General features: G+C 52.9%; 1 protein-coding gene across 1 annotated transcript in view; it reads left to right on the forward strand.

Moving 5' to 3' along the window:
• Positions 1–432: 432 nt before the first annotated feature.
• CCDC33 (coiled-coil domain containing 33) overlaps positions 433–24,883 on the forward strand; it is a 123,391-nt gene continuing 98,940 nt past the window's right edge. The window contains 3 exon segments of the mRNA XM_004374816.1: positions 433–742; positions 1,625–1,950; positions 5,459–5,461. Coding sequence (XP_004374873.1) covers positions 433–742; positions 1,625–1,950; positions 5,459–5,461 — 639 coding nt within the window.

Below are 24,883 nucleotides of genomic sequence, written 5' to 3' on the forward strand. Positions count from 1 at the left end.
TTTATCATTTGATTTTTTTTAAGACATCTTCTAGTATACATTATAATTTACTTATTTTCTATGTTTAGTGTTTATTTTTGTCTGTCTCCCCTGCCCCCTCCTCCCATTAAAAGATAAGCTTCACCAGGACAGGAATCTTTGTCTGGCTCACTGCTATATTCCAAATGCTTAGAATTTTGCTGGCACATAGTAGGTGCTCAATAAATATTTGTAGAATGAACAAATACTGAAAGGGAGGGATGAATGGCCACCTTTGTTCCCCCGGGATAGGCCCAGCTTCCTGGCTTGTTACCTGGTTTCTCTTCAAACAAACAGAGTGGGGTGAGGTGCGGCCCTGAGGGCCCAGTGTGTAAGCTTTCAGAATGGGCCCTGGCCGGGACTGTGGAGGGGACGGGCAGCACTCAGCCCTGCAGTCAGTCCCTGACGGCGGCCATGGCCTTTAGGGGGCCGGAGCCCCGGGTCCCTGCGTCCCTGCTAAGCCAGAGGCTGAAGGCCGAAGAGAAGACACTGAACCTGTAGTTCGAGGTCTTCAGCGTGGGGTTTAATGAGGCCGGCAGATACGCCCTTCAGCTCTCCGCTGAGAACTCCCTGCAAGCCAGCTCCGGGGCTGGGGTGCAGTTACAAGTGAATGATGGGGACCCCTTTCCTGCCTACCCTGCTGTCACCAGTGTGATTGAGCAGCAGGATCCCGGCCAGAGCCTTGCCCTCACCAGGAACAAGTTTGTCTTCACCTTGCCCAAAGGTACGAGGTAAGGTTGGGAGTGGGGGAAGAAGAGCCGGAAACCCCTGCCCTGCCCCTTCTGGGGGCCCCAGGGGGCCCCATTGGAATTGGGAGGGGCAAAGGCAGAGCTCTAGACCTAATTCTGAAGCTCTGCCTGGGGGACCTTGGGCAAATGCTGCCCTCTGAGCCTGTGCCTCCTTCAGTGTGACATGGGGATGCTGGTGCTGGTCGCATAGCGTCCGATGAGGAAGAAGTAAAAAGACAGACGAGAAATGGCTTTGTGAGTGCACAGCAGGCTCTGGGCCAGTCTGGCAGTGGATATTAAACCCAGTATCATTAGAACCAGCCCCTGACTGCCCAGCCCTGAGTACTGTGTGGGTGTAGGGGGTGGGCAGAGAGGACACCCAGGGCCTCCCGTCTGGGAGTTTCCAGAACATGTGAAGGGGCAGGAATGCCAAGCAGGGAATAGTTAAGTGAACTGGAAGGAACAGCAGATCAATGCCTAGACTATGAGGCCACCCAGGCAGGCTTCCTGGAGGAGAAGGAGCAAGAGGGCATGGGGAAACCAAGTCCCAGGCCTTCAGGAAGCCAGAATTCAGGGGTAGGCTGAACTCTTCCCTCAGGCTGGTGTGGGGACCCAGGACCATCTCACAGAGTAAGAGCCCTTTCTCCTCCACCTGTGGGCTTGGCCTGGGTGTCAGGAAATGGTGGCGGGCGGGGGAGTGGTGGATATAGGGAGACTTGAGAGGAGGTCATATCACCTACCAGGGAAATCTTAGCCAAGCCTGCTTGGCTTCTACTCTTGTAGCCCAGGGCTCCTGAGGGCCTTGCCTGCCCTCCTTACCCCCTGCAGGAGGCAGTGAAACCCAGAGCCCATCTCTGAACCTCAGGTTCCCCCACCAGGTTTCTGCAAGAATGACAGGCATCATGATGCACAGCTTCGGGTGGAGACGCTGAGGCTGGATGGGGCCTCAGGAAGGACAGCCCAGCTGGTGGGCGAAGCCATCTTCCCCATCTACCCGCGCCCAGACCAACCCCGCATGAACCTCGATGCTCAGGAGCACGAGGACCTGTATCGCTACCGTGGCACCCTGGCTCTGCTCCGGGCCAGCGCAGACCCCACTGCCCGCCACTGCGGGGACCTGGCCTACAGCGTGGCCTTCCATGTGCACCGGGCCACGAGGCCGCCCACCTCAAACTGCCCTCCAGGGGCCGGCCAGCCAGAGCTGGTGTCACTGTGCCCAGAGCCCCAGCTCCACAGGCTGCAGGTGGGTGCTCCCTGGGTCCTGCTCTGGCTCTGCCATCTCAGCCTCTCTGATAAGCCTGGCCGTTGCCCCCATCCCTCACTGAGCAGGCGGCACAGCTTCCCAATATGTATTTAATGTTCCTTCATGTCTGTTCGTGGCTTGAGAGCTTATTTCTTTTTACCATTGAATAATACGCCTTCGATGTACCGCAGTTTGTTTATCCATTTGCCGGGTGAAGGACATGTTGATTGCTTCCACTATTTTTGCCAAATATCAGTGAAGTTACTATAAACATTCATGTGCAGGTTTTTGTATGGACATAAGTTTTCAACTCATTTGAGTAAACATCTAGGAGTACAATTGCTGGATCATATGGGAAGACTGTGTTTAGCTTTGTAAAAAAGTGCCAGGCTGTCTTCCAAAGTGGTTGTACCATTTTGCACTCCTACCAGCAATGGACGAGAGTTCCTGTTGCTCTACATCTTCCCTAGCATTTGGTGTTGTCACTGCTTTGGATTTTAGCCCTTCTAATACGTGGGTAGTAGTATCTAATTATTGTCTTGATTTACAATTCCTTAATGACCTACGATGTTGAACATCTTTTCATATGCTTATTTTCCATCTGCATATCCTTCTTTGGTGAGGTGTCTGTTTAGATTTTTTGCCCATTTTTTAATTGGGTTGTTTGTTTTCTTATTGTTGAGTTTTAAGAGTTTTTTGTATAACTTGGATATAAGTCCTTCATCAGATATGTGTTTTGCAAATATTTTCTCCTAGTCTGTGGCTTGTCTTTTTGTTCTCTTAACAGTGTCTTTCACAGAAGTTGTAACTTTAATGAAGTCTAAGTTATCAATTGCTTCTTTTATGGATCATGCCTTTACTGTTGTATCTAAAAACTCAGCACCAAATCCAAGGTCACCTAGGTTTTCTCCTATGTTATCTTCCAAAAGTCGTACAGTTTTGCGTTTCACATTTACGTCTGTGATCCATTTTGAGTTAGTTTCTGTGAAAGATGTAAGGTCAGTGTCCAGATTCATTTTTTTTTCCATGCGGATGTCCAGTTGTTCCTGCACCATTTGTTGAAAAGACTATCCTTTCTCCTTTGAATTGCCTTTGCTCCTTTGTCAAAGATGAGTCGGCTATATTTGTGTGGGTCTATTTCTGGGCTCTCGATTCTGATCTATTTGTATATTCTGTCACCAATTTATTGGGGTTGTGGCTGTTTTTGTTCTGTGCAGTGGGTGAGTATGCCCCGAGACCCTTCAGCCCCTAACCTCGATCTTGCATGTTCTGACCACGTTCCACTGGAGGTCCTGAGTGACCAGAAGATGGAAGTCTGCTCTGTGTGCCCCCACTCCCAAGCCCATCCAGTTCTTCCTACAGACAGGAGGGACTCAGCCCTAAGCCAGGACCCCGGCAGCCTTAGGCCCAGATGCAGGGGGTCCAGTCCTTGACCATGCTGTAGGAGGCTTCCCCAGTATGGCCAAGTTCTGCAACCGGGCTGTGTGTCTGGTAGGCCTCATAGCCAGCACAGGTGGAAACTGGTGGAGTAAGTAGCCATCAATTTCACATGTGTAGAAACTGAGCTCCAGGACTGCTTGATGCCTTTTAATGCCAACGTTTTCTGGGGGCCTTAGTGCAAAAATAGTGTTTGGAACCCACAGCTTGATGAGTTCCCATGTTCAGGGTGCCACCTAGCTTGAAGACAGTCAATTACAACATGGGCATCACACACAGCCTTGTAAGACATGTGCTAGAAGGAGCACTCTGGTGAGGGAGTGCACATGTTGGACTTTGGAGCCTTAAGAAAGGCTTCTCAAAGGAAGTGACATTTGAGATGAAACTTTCATCCATCCATCCATCCATCCATCCATCCATCCATCCATCCATCCATCCATCCATCCATCTATCCATCCATCCATTCATCTATCCATTCAGCTGCTCCTTGGAAACACTGTGAGGCAGTTCTACTCTGTCCTATAGGTTCGCTATGAGTCAGAATCGACTTGGCAACAACGGGTTTGATAATAGGTGGGTCATGGTGTCTAATTATTGTCCATCCATCCAACATTTGCTAAGTGCTGACTCTGTCAGACTCCATGCTAGGTGAGTGAGATTTACGGTAGGCAATTCTGGGGCTTGGGCAGGCATTCCAGGGGAAGGGTCCAGAATGATCTGGCTGAGGGAAGGAAAAGCTGGAGGATGAGCTGAGGTTGGAATCCAGTGTTGGTAGTGGTGCCTGGCTCTCCTGTCCCCAGCAGCCAGCACCGGTCTGGTGCTGAAGTGGAGCCCCGGGTGGTGGGCTGAGTCAGGCTGATAGAGGACCCACGGATGGAAGAAAATGGAAGGAATCAAGAGCACAATGGCAGAAGACAGCGGTGGATATTCAATTCAGGAGGCAGTGAGGAGCCACCAAAGGGGTTTATAGGGGAGAAAGACACCATCTGGGCTGTGATTTAGGTAGATTGACCTGGCAGCGAGTGGAAGAGCCAGGGACCTGGGGACAAGCTCAGCCACTTTGGCTTCCGTTCATTCATTCCTTCGTCAGTCAACAAATACTCTTTGGCCATCTACTCTGTCCCTAGCTCTTTTACCAATGGGATGGTTTTTTTCGTTTAGGATTTTTGGTTTGTTGGGTGCTGAGGATACAGTGGTGAGCTTGTCATACCGTTTCTCCAACTACAAGCTCCCAGAGTTCCAGGTCTGGCCCCTTCTTTTGCCCCTTGGCCTCCTCCTTTGTCCTACAGTTTATCACAGGACCGGGCGTATAGGAGCACAGAGCTCGGGGAGAAGCAGTCCTTACTGTCCAGGTCCCCACACGTTCTGGCCACCCCAGAGCCAGGGGCCACATGGACAGGACTTTCCAGGCTGCAGCTGTCAGTGAGTGTGAGGGAGGGGAGACTGCTGCAGAGAGGGGGTTGGCGAGATGGCTGAGTCTGTGGCAGCAGCTCTAATTTCTGTTATTTAAAGCCATCATCTCCTTGCCATGCTCCCTGTTAAAGTGTCAGATGTCTACTTCTACCAAGACAAAAAAATGGCTTTCAAGGGACAGGAAAATCGCTTCCCTCCTGGGGGAGCAGCAATCACAACCCTGACAATGGGGCTCCATGGAACAGACGATGGAGAGGAGTCTTTTAGAGAATAGAGGGGCTGTGTCTTTCAGCTCAGGCAAATCGCCCAGCGGTTCAGCCTAAAGAATGTGGGAGCCTTTCTGGTGCTGCAATTTGGAGGCTCACAGACCCAGCAGGAGGAACAGCAGCAAAACCAGGTTCTCAGGGACGGGTGGGACCTGCAGGCTGTCCTTTGGGCTTGTGGGTCAGCTCCCTTGGGGAGTGGATGCGGCCTAGAACCACAGGGACCCTTGAAACCATCTTCCCCTCCCCCTGCTTGTTTGTGGATAGGGAAAATGAAGCTGGAGGAAAGACTTATCCCAGCTCTCTTTGGTTCTCAACTAAAGTAGAGGAGAAAGGAGCTGAAAAAGGGGGTGGAGATGGTGGGAAGAAAAGAAGCAAGAAGAAAGGATGGGGAGAGAATTGCGTTCTTGGGGTGCAGCCCAACTTCACAACATTCAGTTCAAGGCCGGGAATGGATGATTTCTGGGCTCCAGACGCAAATGTCTAGGTTGAAAACTGCCTCCTTCAGGAAGCCTTCCTTAACATGGATCTTGTCCCTTCCATTCAATCCTCAGTCCTGCATCAGGCATTTCAAGAGTTGTATCTATTCAGTTTCGAGCTTTATTGTAGGCTCACAAGTTGTTCTCCAACTTACGTAGTGCATGTTATTTTTTCAAGCAGAACCTGATGTTGGTCGTGGGTGTGTGGCAGGGAGGGAGGAGGAGGGAGATTAGGAATGTAATGATCAAGAATGCGCAGGGAGCAGGAGGCAGGGCTCAGTCTGGGGCCAGAGTTTGGGCTGAGTCTGTGACCAAAGTCAGCGCTCAGTCTGTGGGCGGGGTGGGGACTCAATCTGTGACCAGGGTCAGGGCTCAGTGTGTGACCAAGGTCAGGGCTCAGTGTGTGACCAGGGTCAGGGCTCAATGTGAGGCCAGGATCAGGGCTCAGTGTGTGACCAGGGTCAGGGCTCAATGTGAGGCCAGGACCAGGGCTCAGTCTGTGACCAGGGTCAGGGCTCAGTGTGTGACCAGGGTCAGGGCTCAATGTGAGGCCAGGACCAGGGCTCAGTCTGTGACCAGGGTCAGGGCTCAGTGTGTGACCAGGGTCAGGGCTCAATGTGAGGCCAGGATCAGGGCTCAGTCTGTGACCAGGGTCAGGGGTCAGTCAGTGGCGGCCCTTGCTTCTCAGCTATGGGCTACAGGTTACACAGCCCTAAATGGCTATGGCAATGCTGGTCACAGCATTTCCTGAATCTTGGAGACCCAGCTGGAACAATCAATTGCCCTGAGCTAATATTATTGTGGCCAGTGCACATCTGACCCTCCCTTCTCCAGTCCTCGGCCTGCTGTGCATGTGAGGGGGTGAGGAGGTGATGGCAGAAGAACCACCCCCATAACATTTCCAGTACGTACAGTCACAGATGCCAGAACAGAGGTCACTTCCTCAGCCCCTGACCCAGAATTAGGGGATCCAGGAGTGCGCAGGCAGGGGCTGCAGAGGGAGCTGTATCCTGCACGGGAGGGGTACCACCTCCAGGTTCCCTGTCAGCCACACGCAGAGGCCCTTCTCCAGGCCCAGCCTCAGGGCATCTCTAGGCGACTTCCTCTCTGGGCCAGAGCAGAGCTCCACCAGACTCATCCCATACCCTGATGCTGCCTCCTGTCTCCTCTTGGCTGGTTTGAGACCATATGGCTGCTCCGCCCCCAGCCCCACAGCCCCTCCTTCCTCAGGGTAAGGGTGGGTTGCAGACTGGAATGAGGGTGGCCTGTCTGGTGCTGGGCAGAGCATGTCTCTGTGGGTGAGGGCAGCAGCAGGGCCATCTGGGGTCACTCTCATGGAACTCTTCAAGGGCCAGTGAGGCCTCCTGGGTGGTGGGGGCGTGGGGCCCGGGGAGGCCACGGAAGCCTTGGGCCTGGACTCCCAGGGGTCTGTCTTCTCTCTGCAGGTTTAAGGACAATATCTCACAGGCAGAGTTGTTTAAGAGGGAAACTTTGGGCTGGAAATTCCCAGTGATGAAAATTTCTTGAAACATGAATTTACAAATTCCTTGCCCTAAAGCTCTGGGAGCCATCCTGGGGGTTTCTCTTTCCAGGCCCTGGAGCTTCGTCTCCCACGAAGCTCTGAGCTGGAAGACTATGTGCGGGAGACCGAGGAGGGGTGTGGGGCCCCTCCCGCACTCCCTCCTATTCCCCTCCCCCCGCCACTCCCCAGCATTTATGTCTTCCAAACAATTGCAGTTTTGTTTCATGGAAACGATTCAGTTCCCTGGGAGCCTTTTAAGTGACGCTTTCAAGGGTTTTTTTCTTTCTTTCTTTCTTCCATTTAAAACACCTTTTTTTTTTTTCTTTTTTGCCCTGGAGGAGAAAAAAGGAGAATTAAAAGCTAATAAAGCAATCACCAAACGCCAAACACCTGGCTCTAAGCCTGTGGCTTCTGACTGTGGACTTGGTACCAGCAGGCTGGGGGCTTTCTTTAAGGAGAAGTGGAGGGGAACGGAGCAGTGGCCACCGATCTGCCAATCCCTCACCTCAAGTCCCCTCGCCGCCCTCGGTCTGAAGCCTCTGTCTCTCTCTCTTTGTCTCCTCTCTCCCTCTTCCCCTCTCCCCTCACCCTCCTGCCCCCTGGCTCCCTCTCCCTTTTCCCCCCTCCCTCTTTCCCTCTTTCTGTCCATCTGTGTCCCGGTTCTGGCCGGAGCCCCAGGCCGGCACCCTCCCAGCCCTGCAGGCCAGTGCACTGGGATCCTCACGCTCCCCCCGCTGCTCTGCTTTTAAATTCATTATGCCTTTTATTGCTCGCTATTGCATACACTATTTCCATTGCCCTGGAGACTAGAATGGTTCAAACGGGAGAGCCGTACAATATGGATTTCATTAACTTTACTGCCCGTTTAATTTCCTGGGGAGCTGGCCTGTCTGGGGGAGCTGCGCACCCCTTTGCTGTGCCCCTCTGCAGTCAGTGTCTTCCCTTCTTCTGTGAGCCCCCTCTTCTGCTGCCCCCTCCCACTTTCCTGGTGGAGGGGAGTGCCACTGGCCCCATTTTACAGGTGGGGAAACTGAAGCTTACGAAGGTACTGCTTGGGCTGCTATCAACAAAGTAATGAGAGGTGGGGAGGATGAATAGGTTAGACAAGGGCTGCCAGCCCCCTCCCAGGCCCATGTCCCAGTTTCTCTGCACCAGGACCCCAAGTAACACCCCTTCTCCTCCCTTCCGGGCAGAGGTGGGCCTCTGCGCTCCATCAAATACCGAGGACATGAAGCAAGTCAGCTCCTCCTTGCAAATGAGGCAGTTTTATGGGCTTTAGAAAAACACTCCAATTGTTCCCTCAATTACCCCGAGCGGATTGAATATATTAATCTCTCTCTTAACTCGGGTTAGAGAATTGGCTGCCGCCCCTCCCCCAGCCACCAGCTCCCCTCCACAGGCACGTGCCAGGGATCAACTCTGAGCTCCCTTGCAGGTCAGCCTCGGTCCAGACAGCATGCTTTTGCTAAGGCTGTGTCCACGTCCAACACATACACACACACACACTCACACACACACCACACAACTGCTTTGCATTTCTCTATCAACTTCCATTGATTTTCTCCTTTGCCACTATTCGGAGGAGCATTTTCCTTGAGTAAACACGATCACGGGGTGGGGGCGGGGGGGCGAGAGTGCGGAGAGGGAGGGGCGGGGAGGGCGCTGCAGGCGGCTCCCCCTCCTGCTCCTGCGACAACTGCCTCCAGCTTAAACACACTCTGCCCCAGGCAGCTGAGCCCCGTTAAAAGCTACCTGAGGTTTCCCTTTGTAGCTCAATTTTCTTTCATTTCTGGGGAACAAAGGCACTGTCAAGGCGTTCCCGAGAGCGAGCGCTGTCACCCACGAAGGGAGTGCTGCAGACTCTATCACACTGGTAGAGGGCTGAGGCTGGCGGGAGAGGCTGGATGGGGCTTGCCCCCGCCCCCCCAGGAAGGGAGAGGCCCTCCGCTAAGTGCACCGCAATTGCCCTGCAGGCCATCGGCTCCCCGCCCCCGCGCCTGCACTGGAAGACTTACTTCCCGGGGAGGGGAGGGGGCACCCCAGAGGTCCCTGGGAATACTGAAGGAGAGAGAAGATGCCTACGTTGGGAGCCCCATATTTTGTCCTTGCGCAAGCCTGTGCCTCTACCCTGACCCTGCCTGATTTCCAAGTCGGCTATGTATACCTTTGGGGTCATATCAGGGTCCAGGCCTGCAGATCAGGAGGGTAGGGGCATGGGAGAGATTTGGAAGTCAGCCAGTTTAGGGTGAAAGGCAGGTGCCTTGGGGTCAGGTAGACCTGAGTTCAAGGCAGGCTCTGGCGTTTACTTAGTAGCTGTGTGACCTTGTGCAGGTTACTTAACTTCCCTTGGCCTCCATTTCCACATCTGTAAAATGGGAGCAAGCAATTCTTCTGTCCTCGAGGGCTGGGAGGATCAATGAGCTAATTTTCAGTTAGCCCTGCACTAAAGGAGGTGCTTAATGAACGCTTGCTGCTCTAGAAATGACTGGGATTTCGTGTTAGGGAGGGTGGATGTGTCTGTATCTCAGTTTCTGCGCCTAGAAAATAGGGGTGCTTCTTGTTGCCCAGCTGGCCTCACAGGGGAGGGGTGTTGAGGACTTGTCGGCCTCACCGTCTCTGGGACCCTGGGTTCCAAGGTGCCGGGTGGAGTAGGCCGGCCCAGCTTGGGCACTAGTCTGGGAAGAGGCTGTATTAGCAGATTGTTGTATCTGAACACACCAGATGGCCCTGCTGTCCCTCCCCCGCCTGTGCCTCCCCCTACCCCCCATCCTGGGGCTGACATGACTCACACCTCTGGGAGGCTCGTGTGTGTGTGTGTGTGTGGCTGTGTGTGTGTATGTGGGGGGGGGGAGATGGAGAAGAAAGAGGTGCCCACCTCTAATGTCCTTGCACCCAGCCTTCCTGGCAGGCCAAAGGAGTGGGGGCCTGAAGATAAGCGGCATGCTTCCCCAGCCCCAGTGGGCTCCAGGAGAGGGAAAATGTGGTGGCCTCATCTCCAGAAGTTACCTTCATCGTGAAAGAAGCAGGGAGGAGGGGTGGAGGGTCCACTTACTGCGGCCTTTTAGGGTCATCTCCTGCCTTCCTCCCTCTCTCACATGCTGGGAAGGCAGATGACCCCGAAAGACACTCCTGTCTCACAGATGCTGGCACATAAAGACACACGTGTGTGTGCACACATGGGTGTACACAAAGACCCACCACATGCAGAGTCCCCCCACTCACAAAGACAGATTCACAGACACACTGGTGAACATGTGGGGCATATGCATAGGCCCCACCTGCTTGGGCCCGCCCGCTTTCATCTCTGTACCACCCCACACCCCCTCACAAGTGCAGCCTCTGTAAGATAAGAAAGAGTCTTCAAGGGCATGGCATGTGTGATGTATGAGGTGAGATTAAAACTCCACTCCAAACAGATCTTTAATAAAACTCAAACAGTGGATGGGGGAGGGCAGAGGGATGGAAGGCTGACAGTGCCCAGTCAGCCCGCCCCAGCCCTGGTGAGAAGTTGGCCTGTCAGGGGTCAGCCCAGCCACCCCCAGCCTGAGTACTGGCTGGTGCTTCAGAGTTCCAGGGGTCAGAGCAGCGGAGACCAGCAGAGACCAAGCCCTTTCAGGGGATAGGTAGAGGATGAGTGTGGGGTGTCCTTCCTCAACCTGGATCTGACAGCCTGCCATAGGGCCCAATGGCCAACCTACCTCTGCCTAGGAAGGCCGTCCATCCATCCATCCATCCATCCTCCATCCATCCATCCATCCATCCATCCATCTATCCATTCATCCGCTCCTCCCAGCTGGGAAGCAACTGGGCCCACCCTGGAGAAGGGTAAGGAGAGATGAGTAAAGATAGGAAGGCAGGGAGGAAAGTGATAGAAAGTTCTGATTTAAATCACTACTCAGCCACCTTCCAGCTGTGGGACTTTTGGTGAGTTACTTAACCTCTTCCATTTATAAAATGGGATTGGTAACAATGCTCTCTATTAGTTCCTAGGACTGCTATAACAAAGTACCACAAAGTGGGTGGGTTAAAATGACAAATTGGTCCTCTCACAGTTATGGAGGCTCAAAGTCTGAATTCAGGGTGTTGGCAGGGCCATGCTCTCTCCGAAGCCTCTACTGGAGAATCCTCACTTGTCTCTTCTAGCTCCTGGTAGCCCCAGGCATTCCTTGGCTTGCGGCAGCATCACTCCAATCTCTGCCTCTGTCATCACATGGCCATCTTTCCTCTGTGTCTAACTGTTGGTGTCTCTTCTCTTTTCATAAGAAAGAATACCAGTCCCACACTGGATTAGGGCCCATACTCCAGTATGACCTCATGTTAAGTAATTACATCTGCCAAGACCCTATTTTCCACATTCACAGGTACCAGGGGGTTAGGACTTTGACATATCTTCTTGGGGGACACAATTCAACTCATAACACTTGCCTAACAGGATTATTGAATTGAACATATAGTACATTTAAAGAATATAGTAAATGCTCACAAAGCATTAGCTATTATTGTTACGCTAGGTGAATGGGAGCTTGCCAGAAGGACAAGAGTTGGAGGGTTGCATCCTAGACAAGAGGAAACAGCTTACGCAAAGGCCCAGAGGCTTGAGAGCGGGAACTTGCAGATCTCCAGGGAGGTACAAGGTAGCGACCACGGGGACAGGTGAGGGACCAGGCCATTGGGGGGGGCACACCCTGTGGGGGAAGGGGAAGAGGGCTGAGTCTATCCCATCATCCCTCATCCCAGCAGGAAGCCGGCCCTTGAATCACTACTGGGAGCCTGGCAGAGGCCAGCAGGTGGGCATGGGGGGGTGTAGACATTATTTTAATCTTCCTCTTAAAGCATAATTGCTTTTCAACGGCGGACGTTCCGGGAGGTGCCTCCCCACAAGATTGCTTTCCAGGCTCCTCTCCTGGCGGAGACAGGCAGGGCCGGGCCGGCTCTGTGCTACATTAATACGCTGCAAATGCGATTTCATGGCCTGAAATGAGATTAGGGCCAGAGGCTCTGCTCCCCGGGGCAGGGGCAAGGGGCTGCCAGTGCAGAGCAGGGAATCTGAGAGGGAGGGAATGGAAGGGTCCGGGCTTGGCCTGAATAAGCAGTTTCCTGTAACTGAAGCCCCTCATGCTTGCTGGCTCATCCTGGCTGCAGAGCAGTGGGTGGGGGCACTCAGGGCTGTCTCCCCCAGGCCAAGACTCCCCACCAGCACCTCAGTAAGGGTAAGTGCTGAAGAACACAGCCTCTGCAGCCAGCCAGACTGGCTCTTCTGCTCCTGGTTTTGTGACCATGGGCAAGTTATTACCCTTCCTCTGCCTCCATTTTCTCGTCTGCAAAATGAGGACTACAATAATGCCTGCTTCAAATATTGCTGTGAGAACTGAGTTAACGTATGTAAAACACTTAGGATAGTGCCCAGCACATAATAAGTGCTCCTTGATTGTTAATTATTACTATGAGGTTCACACACACCAACTATTCATGTCCTAGAAGGACAGAGGGCCCTGAGGGCTTGGACGCTAGAGAAGGGAGGGCTATTGGGGAGCAGGCATCACTGTCCCGTGCCAAAGCAGGCGTGTCTGAGGAACTAGTAGGGAGGAGGAAGGCACTCAACACTGATGTCATTCCTCTTATTCAGCCAGCACCCCACAGCACCAACTCTGTGCCAGGCAATGTGCTGGGCCCTGGGGACCTGGGGAACACCAGGCATAGTTCCTGCCCTCAGGGGAGACCTGTCCTAGGGAAGTCAGTAGTGGGTCATGAGTCGGGGCAGGGTGAGGTTCAGGAGTTGTAGGCCTGACCATCTCCCCACCCCTGGAAGGTTTCAGGGAAGATTTGTTGTATCTGTGTCTTGAAGAAGCACCATGAATTATTTAGGGTGGCTGGGGGGAAAGGGACAGTTCAGGCAGCTGGAACAGCACATGTGAGGGCCAGAGGCTGGAGAGACCACGGCCAATTTAGGGGACGACACGGTGTGCAGTGCGCTGGAGTGTGGGGTGTGAGGCAGGGATGGAGTGAAATAAGGCTGGAGGAGGTGGGGGTGGGCAGCCCTGCCAGGGTCTCCTGAGAAATTTAGACTCTCTCCTGGGAGCAAAGAAGCCCCACTGAAGGCTTTATTGAACCAGAGGAGGTACTTGCTTAGATCTGCGGGTTGGAAGAGCCAGGGCAAGGGGGCACAGATTAGCTGGGAATTGGTTGAGCATACCTCCTAGGCCTCTCTGCCCTCTGAGAGGACCCCCTACCCCACCTTCACAGGATCCCCTTCTGCCCACCATCCCCGTGGAAGGGACTAGCGGCCTTCATTGCTTACCCCTTTATACAGTCGCTTGTTAACAAGTTATTGATTTTTCAAAAGAATAATGCCCAAAAGCCACATTGCGTCTTTAGCAAAGTGATTCATGACATGATGATAGGACCTGGGCTGCCCAAAACAAGAGCTCTGGTTACCGAACACCGAGTGGGCTCCCTCACTACGGGTCAATAAACGCGCCCACTAAGCAGATAGCAGCCATGCTAGCCAACAACACTGTGCCCCTTGACCATCACCCCCAAGTCCCCTGTTTCCAAAGTTAGGGCCACAGGGGGCTCTGTATTGGCACAACCTGGCACACACGTCTGAGAATGCTCACTGCAGGGCCGCGGCCTTCTCTCATCTCATCCTCACCGCTTTGCAGATGGGGAATCGCGGCTCCGAGAGGCAGCTGACTTTCCCAAGTGCTTGCTAGGGTGCCTGGCATGTCTGATTCCAAGCCGCCATGTTTGTTTGTTTCTATTTTGCCTACTTGGTTGTTCTCAGCCAGGCCGGTGAGTCCCGGGGGCAGGAGCCCAGGAGAACAAAGTACAGAGGGACAGGTCAGGGCCATTGGGTATGCTCTGGGGAAGCACAGAGATTTAGCCCAGTGATCATTTGCTGAGCTGATAAAGGTTACCTCTGCACAGTAAGGGGACAGGAGAAGATCAGAAAGAGAGCCCTGCAGCACCTCCAGAATCCCACCGCAGCCCACTGGGACAGCAGCCCCTGAAGATGGCAACCTGTATCCAACGGGCTTGGCTGGAACTTGGAACAGCTACCAAGAGTGTTCCCGGTGCAGACAAGGGGTGTGGCGACCCTGCCGGGCCTCTGCAGTCCAACAACCCTGCCACCATGTGTGCTGGGTAGAAATGGCGGCTTCCAGACACCCCAGCTTCTGCCCTTGCTTCCAGGGGCCTGGCCAGCTGTGCCCAGCTGGGCCTCCAGGACGCACCACCTCACGCCCCTTACCACCAGTGTCAAGGGCTGCATGACAGCCATCTGTTTGGCCTCAGTCAAAAGGCTGTGGGGTGATTTTTGCCTCTGGACTTGACCTCCTTCACACTGCCTTAGTTTCGGGAGTAAAGGAAGGAGGGATGCATCTCCTTTCCCCAGAATGAAAGGGAAAAGGCAGTATGGCTCAGTGGTTATGATGAGAGGCTTTGGAGCCAGTCGACCTGGATTTAAATCTCAACTCTGCTGCTTCCAAGCTGTGCAACATTGGGCAAGTCCTTTAATTTCCCAGAGCATCTGTTTCCTCATCTTTTAAAAGGGGGTACCAACAATAACTCTTATGGGGGCGGTGAATGTGAGGATTAAATGAGATAGTGCAGGTAAGCTGTTGGCACAGCACCTGGCACGTAGTAAGTGCTCACTGAATGCCAGCAAGGATACAAGTGCTGGTGGGGATGATGTTGGTGGCGACAGCCCTGTCTCTCTGGCTCACCCAGCAGCTGCTTCAGTCAGGGTCCTGGCAGGGAAAAAAAGGCACTCAAATTCAGTGATTGGAAGGGAGTTTAATAAAGAGACTATTTGCAAGGTTGTGGGTGGGGCTTAGGAAAAACCAGAAGAGCCTGGAGTAGGGGAGCATAGCCAGCCCCAGGGAACCAGCTGGGAGGGAGCTGAGATCCCCGCCGGCACCTCCCGTGGCCTAATCCAACCACAGCCCACCGGTGGGGTCCCTCCGGATCAGCCTTCTGGGCACAGAGTGTGGTGGGGAAGAGGGGGAACAGATCTGGGGTATAAATGGGAGATAGCCATTGCCATAGGCAAGAACAGGAGAGGAGACTAGACCGTGCAGTCCAGATTTTCTTAGGCGGGGCGATGCTCACCCATTTGAACTCTCACAGGAGAAGCCCACGGCCCTGTCCTTGGGCTTCTTCCTTGGTGTGGAGGAACTGGGTCCTTCACAGGTGGGGCAAACTTTCCCCTCTTCCCCCAAAGACAGTGAGGGCAGGATGGAGGACAGGCTGAAGGGGCAAATTCACTGAGAGAGGGGCTTTAGAGGGTACCCCCCCAGCTCAAACTCAGCCCAGTTCCTGGAGGGATAGGGTATGAACTGACTCCCAAGGGGTCTAGTGGGAGTCATAGTGAAGCACAAGGCAGAGCCAAAAAAAAAAAAAAAAAAAAAAAAAAAAAAAAAACAACCAAACCTGTTGCTATCATTCAACTCCGACTTACAGTGACCCTGTAGAACAGAATAGAAAAATGCTTCATAGGGTTTCCAAGCTTGTAAATCTTTACGGGAGCAGGTTTGCCATCTCTTTCTCCCAAGAAGTGGCTGGTGGGTTCAAACCACCAACCTTTTAGTTAGAAGCCAAGCACTTAACCACTGTACCACCAGGGATTCTTAAGGCAGAACCAGCCCCCTAAATCTCTCTCCAGAAACTGGGGGCCTGAGCATCATAGCTGGTGTGACGTCAGGGCAACCCCTGAAGGTCCTGGCCAGGCAGCCCACAGATTCCCCACCGTAATCAGAGGAGGGGGGCCCTCAGGGAGTCTTCCTCCTTCATTTAACAAGTGAGCACCTGCTGTGTACACTGCTGGGGCTGAGGAGGAGACCGTAGTGTATGGAGCCCAGAAACCCTCTCTGGAGGGTTAACAGATGTCAAAATAAAAACCAAGAAAGGGGAAAGAACTTGCCTAGGTCCCATGCCCCAGGCTCCTGTTTATTAAAAACCAGGTGTGAACTCACAATGCAAGAGCTGTCACAAAGCAGCAAACACTGTCAGGCATTGCTGCAGACAAACGAGGCGGTGTTAGTTCAGAGCAGAGGATGAAGGGAATCAAGGAAGGCTTCCTGGATGAAGCGTCTTGAGCTGGACCCTGAGGATAAACTGGATTTAGGTAAGAGGACAGGGGGCATTTCTGGTGAGGGAGCTACCTGGAGAAAGCTGTAGCAGTGGGAGTGGGCTGGTAGGGGAAAAGGGAGAGGGGCTGGACTATCTGGGGTGGTGTGTGAAGATGGGAGGGTTGGATGGAGACACTCAGACTCTCCCTACAGATATTTTTCACCTCTCTGGCCTGTTTCTGCTGGGGAGAATCTGCCAAGTCCAAGGTTATTTAGCAGGGAAAAGGGTAAGCATTTATGGAGCACTTACTGAGTGCCAGGCCCAGTGCTGAGTGCTTCACCTGCATTTCTCATCCAGTCCTCCTGACAGCCCTGTTTATTTTGCTGTGCAAGGAAGGGAACTAAAGCTCAGAAAGGGTTAGTATTTTGTCCAAGGTCATACAGCTATGAGCTGCCATTTGCTACAAAATCACATTGCTTACATTTCCCACCTCATCCATCCCTTCCCCTCCCCAGATGCCCAATAGAGATGGAGACGGAGTGATGCTGGGGGCCAAGGGGTGTGGGAGAACACTAAGGTGGAAGGAAGGCCAAGGGGAAGGGAAGGGCAAGTTTGGGGGCTCTTGGAGACACCCTCGGAGCCCTGGTGGTGTAGTAGTTAAGAGCTCGGCTGTTAACCAAAAGGTAGGCAGTTCGAATCCACCAGCCACTGCTTGGAAGCCCTATGGGGCAGTTCTACTCTGTCCTGTAGGGTCGCTATGAGTTGGAATCGACTCAACCACAACAGGTTTTCAACAGGGGAGACACCCTCCCCTAGGACAGGCTGCATGGGTTAAAAAAAAAAAAAAACAGTTGCCATGAAGTCAGCTTTGAATTATGACAACCCCGTGTGTGTCAGAGTAGAACTGTGCTCCATAGGGTTTTCAATGGCTGATTTTTTGGAAGTAGATAGCCAGGCCTTTCTTCCGAGGAGCCTCTGGTTAGGCTTGATCCTCCAACTTTTCGGTTACCAACTGAGAGTGTTAACCATTTGCACCACCTAGGGACTTCACTGCATGGGTAGTTAGTGCCAACCTAGGCCCAAAGGGCTGCCTCCCCAAAGCCAGGCCCCAGGACACAGCATGAGGGAATGTGGATAACCATGAACCACCCAGGATCCTGTGTCTGCCCAGACCTTTCTCCCAGCCCAACAAGCCCTGTGCGAAGCCAGGTGAGGAAGCAGGGCTCAGGCGGCCCCAAGAGCCAGCTGAAAAGCGGCGGGCCCCTCCACAACAATGTAATGGCTGCATTTAACCCCTGACTCCCTCCTAATGATGCTGCCCCAAGTGCTCCCTCCTCTTTCTGCATCTGTGGCCAAGGCCTCTGCCTGGGGGAGCAGGTTTACCTATTAGCCTTGAGATTAATCATTACCTGCTTCCCCTCCAGCTGGAATCACCCTGAGTCATCAAAGCTTCCGGGCCCCTGGGAAGGGGACATTTGGAGGGCGGAGTGGGCTCACTTCCCTCGGCAGGGGGAGGAGGAGCTCTATCGGGGGTCCTTTCCTGGGTAAGCGGAATGAGGAAGGCACAGTAGCTAGTGTTCCCATCACCGGTTAAATGGGAAGCCGCTCCCAGCCCCCAGGCTGAAGTCCCTCTGGCTGGGGGAGGGAGGAAGGAAGCGGGTCTCTCCGGGGGAAGGTTCGGGTAGGCCGAGGCGTGGGTATCCCCGGGGGCCTTGGTCCAGAGAGACGGGCAGCCAGCGAGTGAGGTGGTGGGAGGTCTGCTTCTGGGGGCTGCTGAGTGTGCAGGGCCAGCTAGCGCTGGAGCCAGACGGCCTGGAACCGGCATCCAATTGCATTATCTTCTTCCTAGGAAGAAAGCCCACAGGGCTGGGGGCTGCAGCAGCAGAAAGCTCAGATGCTAGACTGGCTGCTGGGTGAGAGCTTGGAGCCTCAGCAGCCCTGGGGAGGCAGGTTGACGGGCAGGAGCTGCCGCCAGGGCTGAGACTACAGTGAAGCCAGGCGGCTAGGTGAGGCAAGGCTACTGAAAGGTGGCTAGGGTGCAAAATTTAAGGAGGCACTCACTCTCAGGAGCCAATCCTGCAGTTGCATGACCCTGACATTGAGTGCCTCCTTAAAGTTTGCCCTCTAGGTGCCTCTTTGCTGGTCCCCCACCCCTTGACCCTGCTGCCCCAGCCTCTTGCTCTAAGCAGGCCTGAGCTTAGACTAAGACCTCCATGCGTGCTGCATGCTCAGCATGGTGACAGTGTTGGCCCAGGAGGTGAAGTGTGGGGGCTCTCAGCCAGCCCATCCGTTGCTGGGAATACCCCTAGCTCCAGAGACCCAGTGATACCACTCTTGGCAGGCCTGGAGGGGAGAAAACAAGGAGTGGGACTCCTGGCTACCATCCCCAAACATCTGAGTGAACTTGGCTGGTCCTTTCAGTTCTAATCAAAGATGAGGCCTCAGTTTTTCTGCCTCTAAGTTGGGGAGAACCCTGCCTCCCTCTCTGAAGCGGGCTTGGAGGGGAGAAACTGGGAGACCTACCAAAGCAATAAGTTCCTTCCTTTTACTGCCAGGGTGGGCCTGCTCTTGGGTCCCAAACCAAGGAAGACGGAAAGACCCCCCAACATGTGGCCTAAAACAGCAGACAGAATCATGAGGCAGGCCACAGGGGTCTCCCAAACACCTCCAAACCCCATCCAGCATCCCAAATACCTTCTTTTCTAGCCCAGGACTCTTGCTTATCTTTCAAGACCCAGTTCTGACCTCACCTCCCCAAGGAGCAGTGCCCACTTCAAGTTAAGGGCCAGTCACTCCTCATTCCACCATCTCCCAACACAAAAGCACTTAGAACCGTGCTTGGCGTGTAGTAAGTGCTCAATCAAAAGAGCTATCTTTATAATAATTGTTTTTGTGGAACTCAGAATTTAACCATAATCTTTGGTTCATAACCCAGTGCCATCATTGACCCATACATGGTCCTCTTTAATCCTTTAATTATAATCTATTCTCAATAATATAATGAACACATTAACTGGCCACCCACTCTAAGAAATAGAATACTATCTAACATGTATGCATACATGTTCTTTCCCCATCTTTCCGTCCTCTGAAAGGAAACAATTCTCTTGAATTTGTGTTTATTCTGTTTATTATCATTAAACCAGTGAAAGACTATAGCACCCAAGAGGTCAGGATGGCTGTAGACTCTTTAAGAGAAATGGCTGCTTTACCAAACGGATTGTAACCTCCTTGAGGGCAGTGCCTGGGTCTTCTCCTTCCCAGCAGTGAAGGGTGGTTCATGAATCTTGGCTGATGGGCTGTTTGTGGTACCAAGAACAGGAAGGACAAGGACTAAACGCCAGACAGCAGGCAGGACACGGCTCCAAGAATAGGGAGAAGGGCTTCTGACTCCACCCCACTGTACCTGAACAGGTGTCTGTGTCACTTCTGCTCTGCCCTGTGACATCACACAGTGTTGCCCAGGTGACCCAGCTGGGTGGAAGAGCCCTGCACTTTTCCAAGATTGGGCAGAGAGAGGCTACCTCTGCTTTCATCTTGGGGGGTGACAAGATTCGATTTCTTGGCCCCCGCCCCACCAGCCATGGCCCTGACCCCCCATAGAACCTCCACCCACAGAATATCTCACTACTGAGAAAGGTCAAGGCCGCTGTCCCTCCCACCCTGCCCCTTGCCCTTATCCAGCCCAGTGCTGGTATATGGCACCCCTGAGACCACACTAACGCTCCATACTGCTCACCACCCCCAAAGACCCCGAGGCTCTCAGGTCAACTGTCAGGGCAGGACTGACGCCGGATCATCCGCCAATACCAGCTACTGGTGCCTGAGACTGTTAAGGCCAAACATTCCTGACTCAGAGAGGATGGGATGGAAAAAGAAAAAGGTGAGGCCTGGGGGCACGGATGATGCACCTGCATAAACTCATCTCTCCTTTGATGTCCTTTGTTTTGTTTGCTCTTAAATCATGACAAAAGCTTCCCTTCTCTGGGCCCCAGTTTTCACAGCTGTGAAATGGGGAGCGAGGCGGTCTCTGTGGCTCTTCCAGGTTAGACGTCCTATACACTTGTGCTATGTGGGATCTGAAGTGGGGTGTGTGCGTGCTGACGTTGACTACCTTACCTGGTTCTTTCTGACCAGAGAGAAACACAGTTTGGTCTAGGGCATAGCACCCCCCCTCCCCGCCCCCCATCTGGAAATGGAGCTGTGCCCTCTTGTCGCTGAGTCACACAGGCCTGCCTGGAGAGCCCTCTGAGATAGCTCATCATCACCCTCCACGATCTCCCAGGAGGCTGCAGGCTGCTACTCTGGCAGTGCCGATGCCCCGCTGCCCCCCACGCTTTCCCAGCACTGGCTCTGACCTTCCTGGTGCATAAACGCCACAACAGCAGAGACTGTGTCTGTTTTGATCACTGCTGTGTCCCCAGCACTCAGAACAGCACCTGGCACATACCAAAAAAAACAAACCAATTGCCATTGAGTTGATTCTGATGACATGTGTTTCAGAACAGAGCTATGCTCCATAGGGTTTTCAATGGCTATGATCTTTGGGAAGAAAGGCCTGACAATCTACATACTTGGAAGTAGATCACCAGGCCTTTCTTCTGAGGTGCTTCTGGGTGGATTCAAATCACCAACCTTTGGTGCTTGCAGCACCCAAGGACTCCACCTGGCACATAAAACCCATTGCTGTTGAATCCATTCCAACTCAGAGCAACCCTATAGGACAGAGTAGAACTGCCCTGTGAGGTTTCCAAGGAGTAACAGAAGGATGCGAACTGCCAGCCTTTTGGTTAGCAGCTGAGCTCTTAACCACTGCACCACCAGGGCTCCACCTGGCACATAATAGGTGCTTAATAAATAGCTGTGACAGAGTGACAGGGCCCTGTCAGGAGGGGACTAAAATCCTAGTGCAGTGACATTCAAACAGTTCAATGCGAGAGTTCCCTTACTTCCACTAACTGGCAAGGCCAAGTCCATGCCCTTTACTGTGCCACATGCCCACAGGGATGGCAGAAAATGCTAAGAGCAAAGGCACAAAGGTACTTGTTACCCTAAACAAAATAACTAGGGGTGCCCAGACCCCAGTGGCGTTTCCCTGTTTATTACCCTTGACTTGGCGTCTCTGGTTCCTCGTGTTGTCTGCCTACAGCCCCAGCTGGGTGCTCCCCAATCTCACCCTATTCCACCTTCCCCCTTTGCACCTCCTTTTGGAATGTCACACACTCAGGACCAGGCACCAGGTAGGCTGACCTGTGGGCCTTGAGCTGCCAGCTGGCCCCTGACACTGGTTCCCATCTGGCCACCCAACCTGGATTCCAGGGTCCAGGGAGTGTGCCCTGAGGAGGAGGCAGACTGGTCGGATTTGATTTGTAGCTTTGGGAAACATTTTCAGTAGCTAGGTAGAACCCCCTACAAGGATGTTCATAATGTAAACAGAGCAGTATAGATTAGTATTTCTTCTTTTGTGAATCCTTGTTGTTAGTTGTCAATGAGTCAATTCCGTCTCATGGTGACCCCACAGGTGCAGAGTAAAACCGCTCCACAGGGTTTCCAAGGTTGTGACCTTTCCGAAGCAGATTGCCTGTTTTCTGAAGTGCCTCTGGGTGGGTTCAAACCACCAGCCTTAGTTGAGCACTTAACATTTGCTCCTGGTGACATTTATAGATTTTAGTCCTCTTTATGTATTAGAAATATTAATCCTTCTATATATATTGCAAATATCTTCTCCAGTTTTTTTTTTCTTTTGGTATTACAGTGAATTTTGGACCATTATAAAAGTTAGTAAGGATTTTTTAATGCAACCAAATACATCAATCCTTTATGATTTTTGACCTATGTGTCATCTTTTGAAAAGCCTCTCCTACTCCAAACACCACAGCTCCTATCGCTACTGCCAATGGGACCGTGTACTTGGGTAGAAGCCCAACTGGGTACACATTGTGGCCCAGGGACCTCCCCACGTGCAAAGAACCAGAGTTAGGGTAGAGATGGTGTCTTAGGCTGGGTTCTCTAGAGAAGTAAAACCAGTGACACATATGGATAGATAGATACGTAGGTAGAGAGAAAGAGAGGGAGAGAGAGAAAAGGATTTGTCTCAAGGAAATGGCTCACACAGCTGTGGAGGCTGGCAAGTCCCAAATCTGTGGGTTAGGTGTCAGGCTGGAGACTTCTCCTGACTCACATGGTTGCAGGGGCTGACGAACCCAAAATTGGCAGGTCACATGGCAGGGTGCCAGCCCACGGGGCTGAGGAAGCTGGCAAATCCCAGAATCAGCAGGTCAGATGGCAGCCGCTGGCTCAAGTCCCAAGAACCAGAGGTCAGGTGATGACGAGCTGGATGCAGGATCCAGAGCAAAGGAGAGCTTTGCCAGAGCATCCATAGGTATGGGTCATACCCCCAAGGAAACTCCCCTCTCATCAGATACTTGAGTAAGGGTGTGACTTATAAGGGTGTGACTCACGATACACCTTACACTAATCCTACCTCATTAACATATAGAGGTTAGGATTCACAATACGTAAAATGGAGGATAATTACATAATATCACAAAATGGAGCATAGTTACAATCATGGCCTAGCCAAGTTAACACATAACATTGGCCATCACAGATGGCAATAAGGAGCCCTGGTGGCTCAACAGTTAAGCGCTCAGTTGCTAACAGAAAGGTCGGTGGTTCAAACCCACCCAGTGGTTCTGCAGGAGAAAGATCTAGGCATCTGCTCCTGGAAAGATTACAGCCTAGAAAACCCAGTGGGCAGTTCTGCTCTGTCACATGCAGTTGCTATGAGTCGAATTCCACTGGACGGCACCTAACAACAACAATAGCAAAAACTCCGGTTCCAGCTCTGCCCCTGCTAGCTAAGCTGTGTGTTTTGGGGCAAGGGGTTTACTCGGAGTCTGTTTCCTCATCTGTAAAAGGCCCGTGGGAAGGTCGTAGTGCATGTAAAGCACAGGGCACAGGTGTGCGTTCCCCTTCTAACTATAAATACGGTAACTCCCAGGCAAGTTTAGATGCTGAAACTAGAGGGAATATGGGGACCATTTGTAACTCAGAGCCCGGATACAGCTAGCCCACTGGGGTCTCCATTCAAATGATGACCAGGGGCAACCAGACCCCCTGCCCCCCAGCCCAGTGCCCCTTCCTCTGCCCCTGGCAGAGCTTCTCCAGTGAGTGTGGCGTTCAGATGAAGGGACCTTCTGGAGGGTGAGACAGGGCTTCTTTGCCTCTCATGGCCTCCCAGATTGTGGGGGGCAGAGGGATGGCAAGAAGGGAGGATGCAGGGGGCAGAGGAGCCTGTCTCCTTCCATCCCTCTCCCCACCAGAACCAATCAAACCCCTGCCCAAGGGAGCTGAGTCTAATCGGCCATTAGCTACCTCACTGCTAGGTCTACTCTCCCACTCCCCCACTCCCACTCCCCACATCCAAAAATGTCCAGGCTCCCCCTGGACATCTGCTGGCTAATCCTGGCTTCTCGAGGGCAAGGCAGCCCGTGTGGAGAGAGAGGTGTCGGAACGAGCATCTTGGGAACCTGCCCACGTGCCACGTCCTGGTGGCGTTGTTGAGCGTGCTGTGCTTTGGGATCAGGCAGTCTTCAGTACTCATCCCCAGCCCTGAACCCACTGGCTGGGCGTCCTCAGGTGGATGAACCAGCCAAAGCCCTGCCTGGAAAAGTCAGCTACTGATTTCTGCCCCCTAGCTAGGAGTCAGAATCAACTAGATGGCAATGGGTTTGGGTTTTGTTTTGTTTTTTTTTTCTGTCGTGTTGGTGAGTCCCTGGGTGGCACACTAATAGTTAAACGCTTGACTACTAGCTGAAAGGTTGGCAGTTTGAACTCACCCAGAGGCACCTCGGAAGACAGGCCTGGCAATCCGCTTCCAAAAGATCACAGCCTTGAAAACCCTATGGAGCAGTTGTGCTCTGCACACGTGGGGTCGCCGTGAGTCGGAATCGACTTGACAGCATATCTAATAACAACAACAATAGTAGTGGTGGGCAGTTGACTGAGAGATGCCTGGAAAGCTCACATTAAGCACCCAGTTCTGCTCCTAGCCCAGAGGAGACAGTCAGCGGCAGTGAATTCCCTCCCCGGTGCTCCTCACACCCCACAGATCACCCACAGCTCACTCCCCACACATGACTGCAGCATGTGTACCTTCTTGCCCTATTTGTCCTGCTGCAGGTACATCTCTGGGGGATTCCCTTTCAGACATGGGAAGGAAAGAGGTTGGAAGGCCTGGCCCACTGCCTCCCTCCATCCAGGCCTCATACTTGGCCCCAAGCCTCCCTGGCCCTGGGCTCAGCCTGCCCAGCAGACACATGCCTGCAGGCCTCACCAGGAGGTGCTGGCCTGGCAGCTGGCCTTATGCCCAGAAGTGAAACTGGAGCCTTTCTCGCCTAATGCTCTGCAAGCTTTATTTCCTGGAAGGCTATACCTGAGGGGGAGGTGCAGAGGATATAGCACAGGAGAGGGCACACTCCTGGTTTGGCCCTGCTGGGCCGTTATTTCTGTGGCCCTAGGGAGCTCATGACAGGCCCTGAGCTCTCACAGCAACAAGGGGGCCAGGGCTGCCATCCTAGGCAGCTCCTGGGAATCTGAGAGCAAGAGGGATATTAGTCACTTCTCCTGGCCTCACTGCAGGAACCTCAGACATGCCAACTACCCAAACCAAAAACCCGTTGCCATCAAGTCAATTCTGACTCATAGCG

This window comes from Trichechus manatus, unplaced genomic scaffold (genome assembly GCF_000243295.1).
Source record: "Trichechus manatus latirostris isolate Lorelei unplaced genomic scaffold, TriManLat1.0 scaffold00030, whole genome shotgun sequence".
In the NCBI taxonomy this organism is placed as follows: domain Eukaryota; kingdom Metazoa; phylum Chordata; class Mammalia; order Sirenia; family Trichechidae; genus Trichechus; species Trichechus manatus.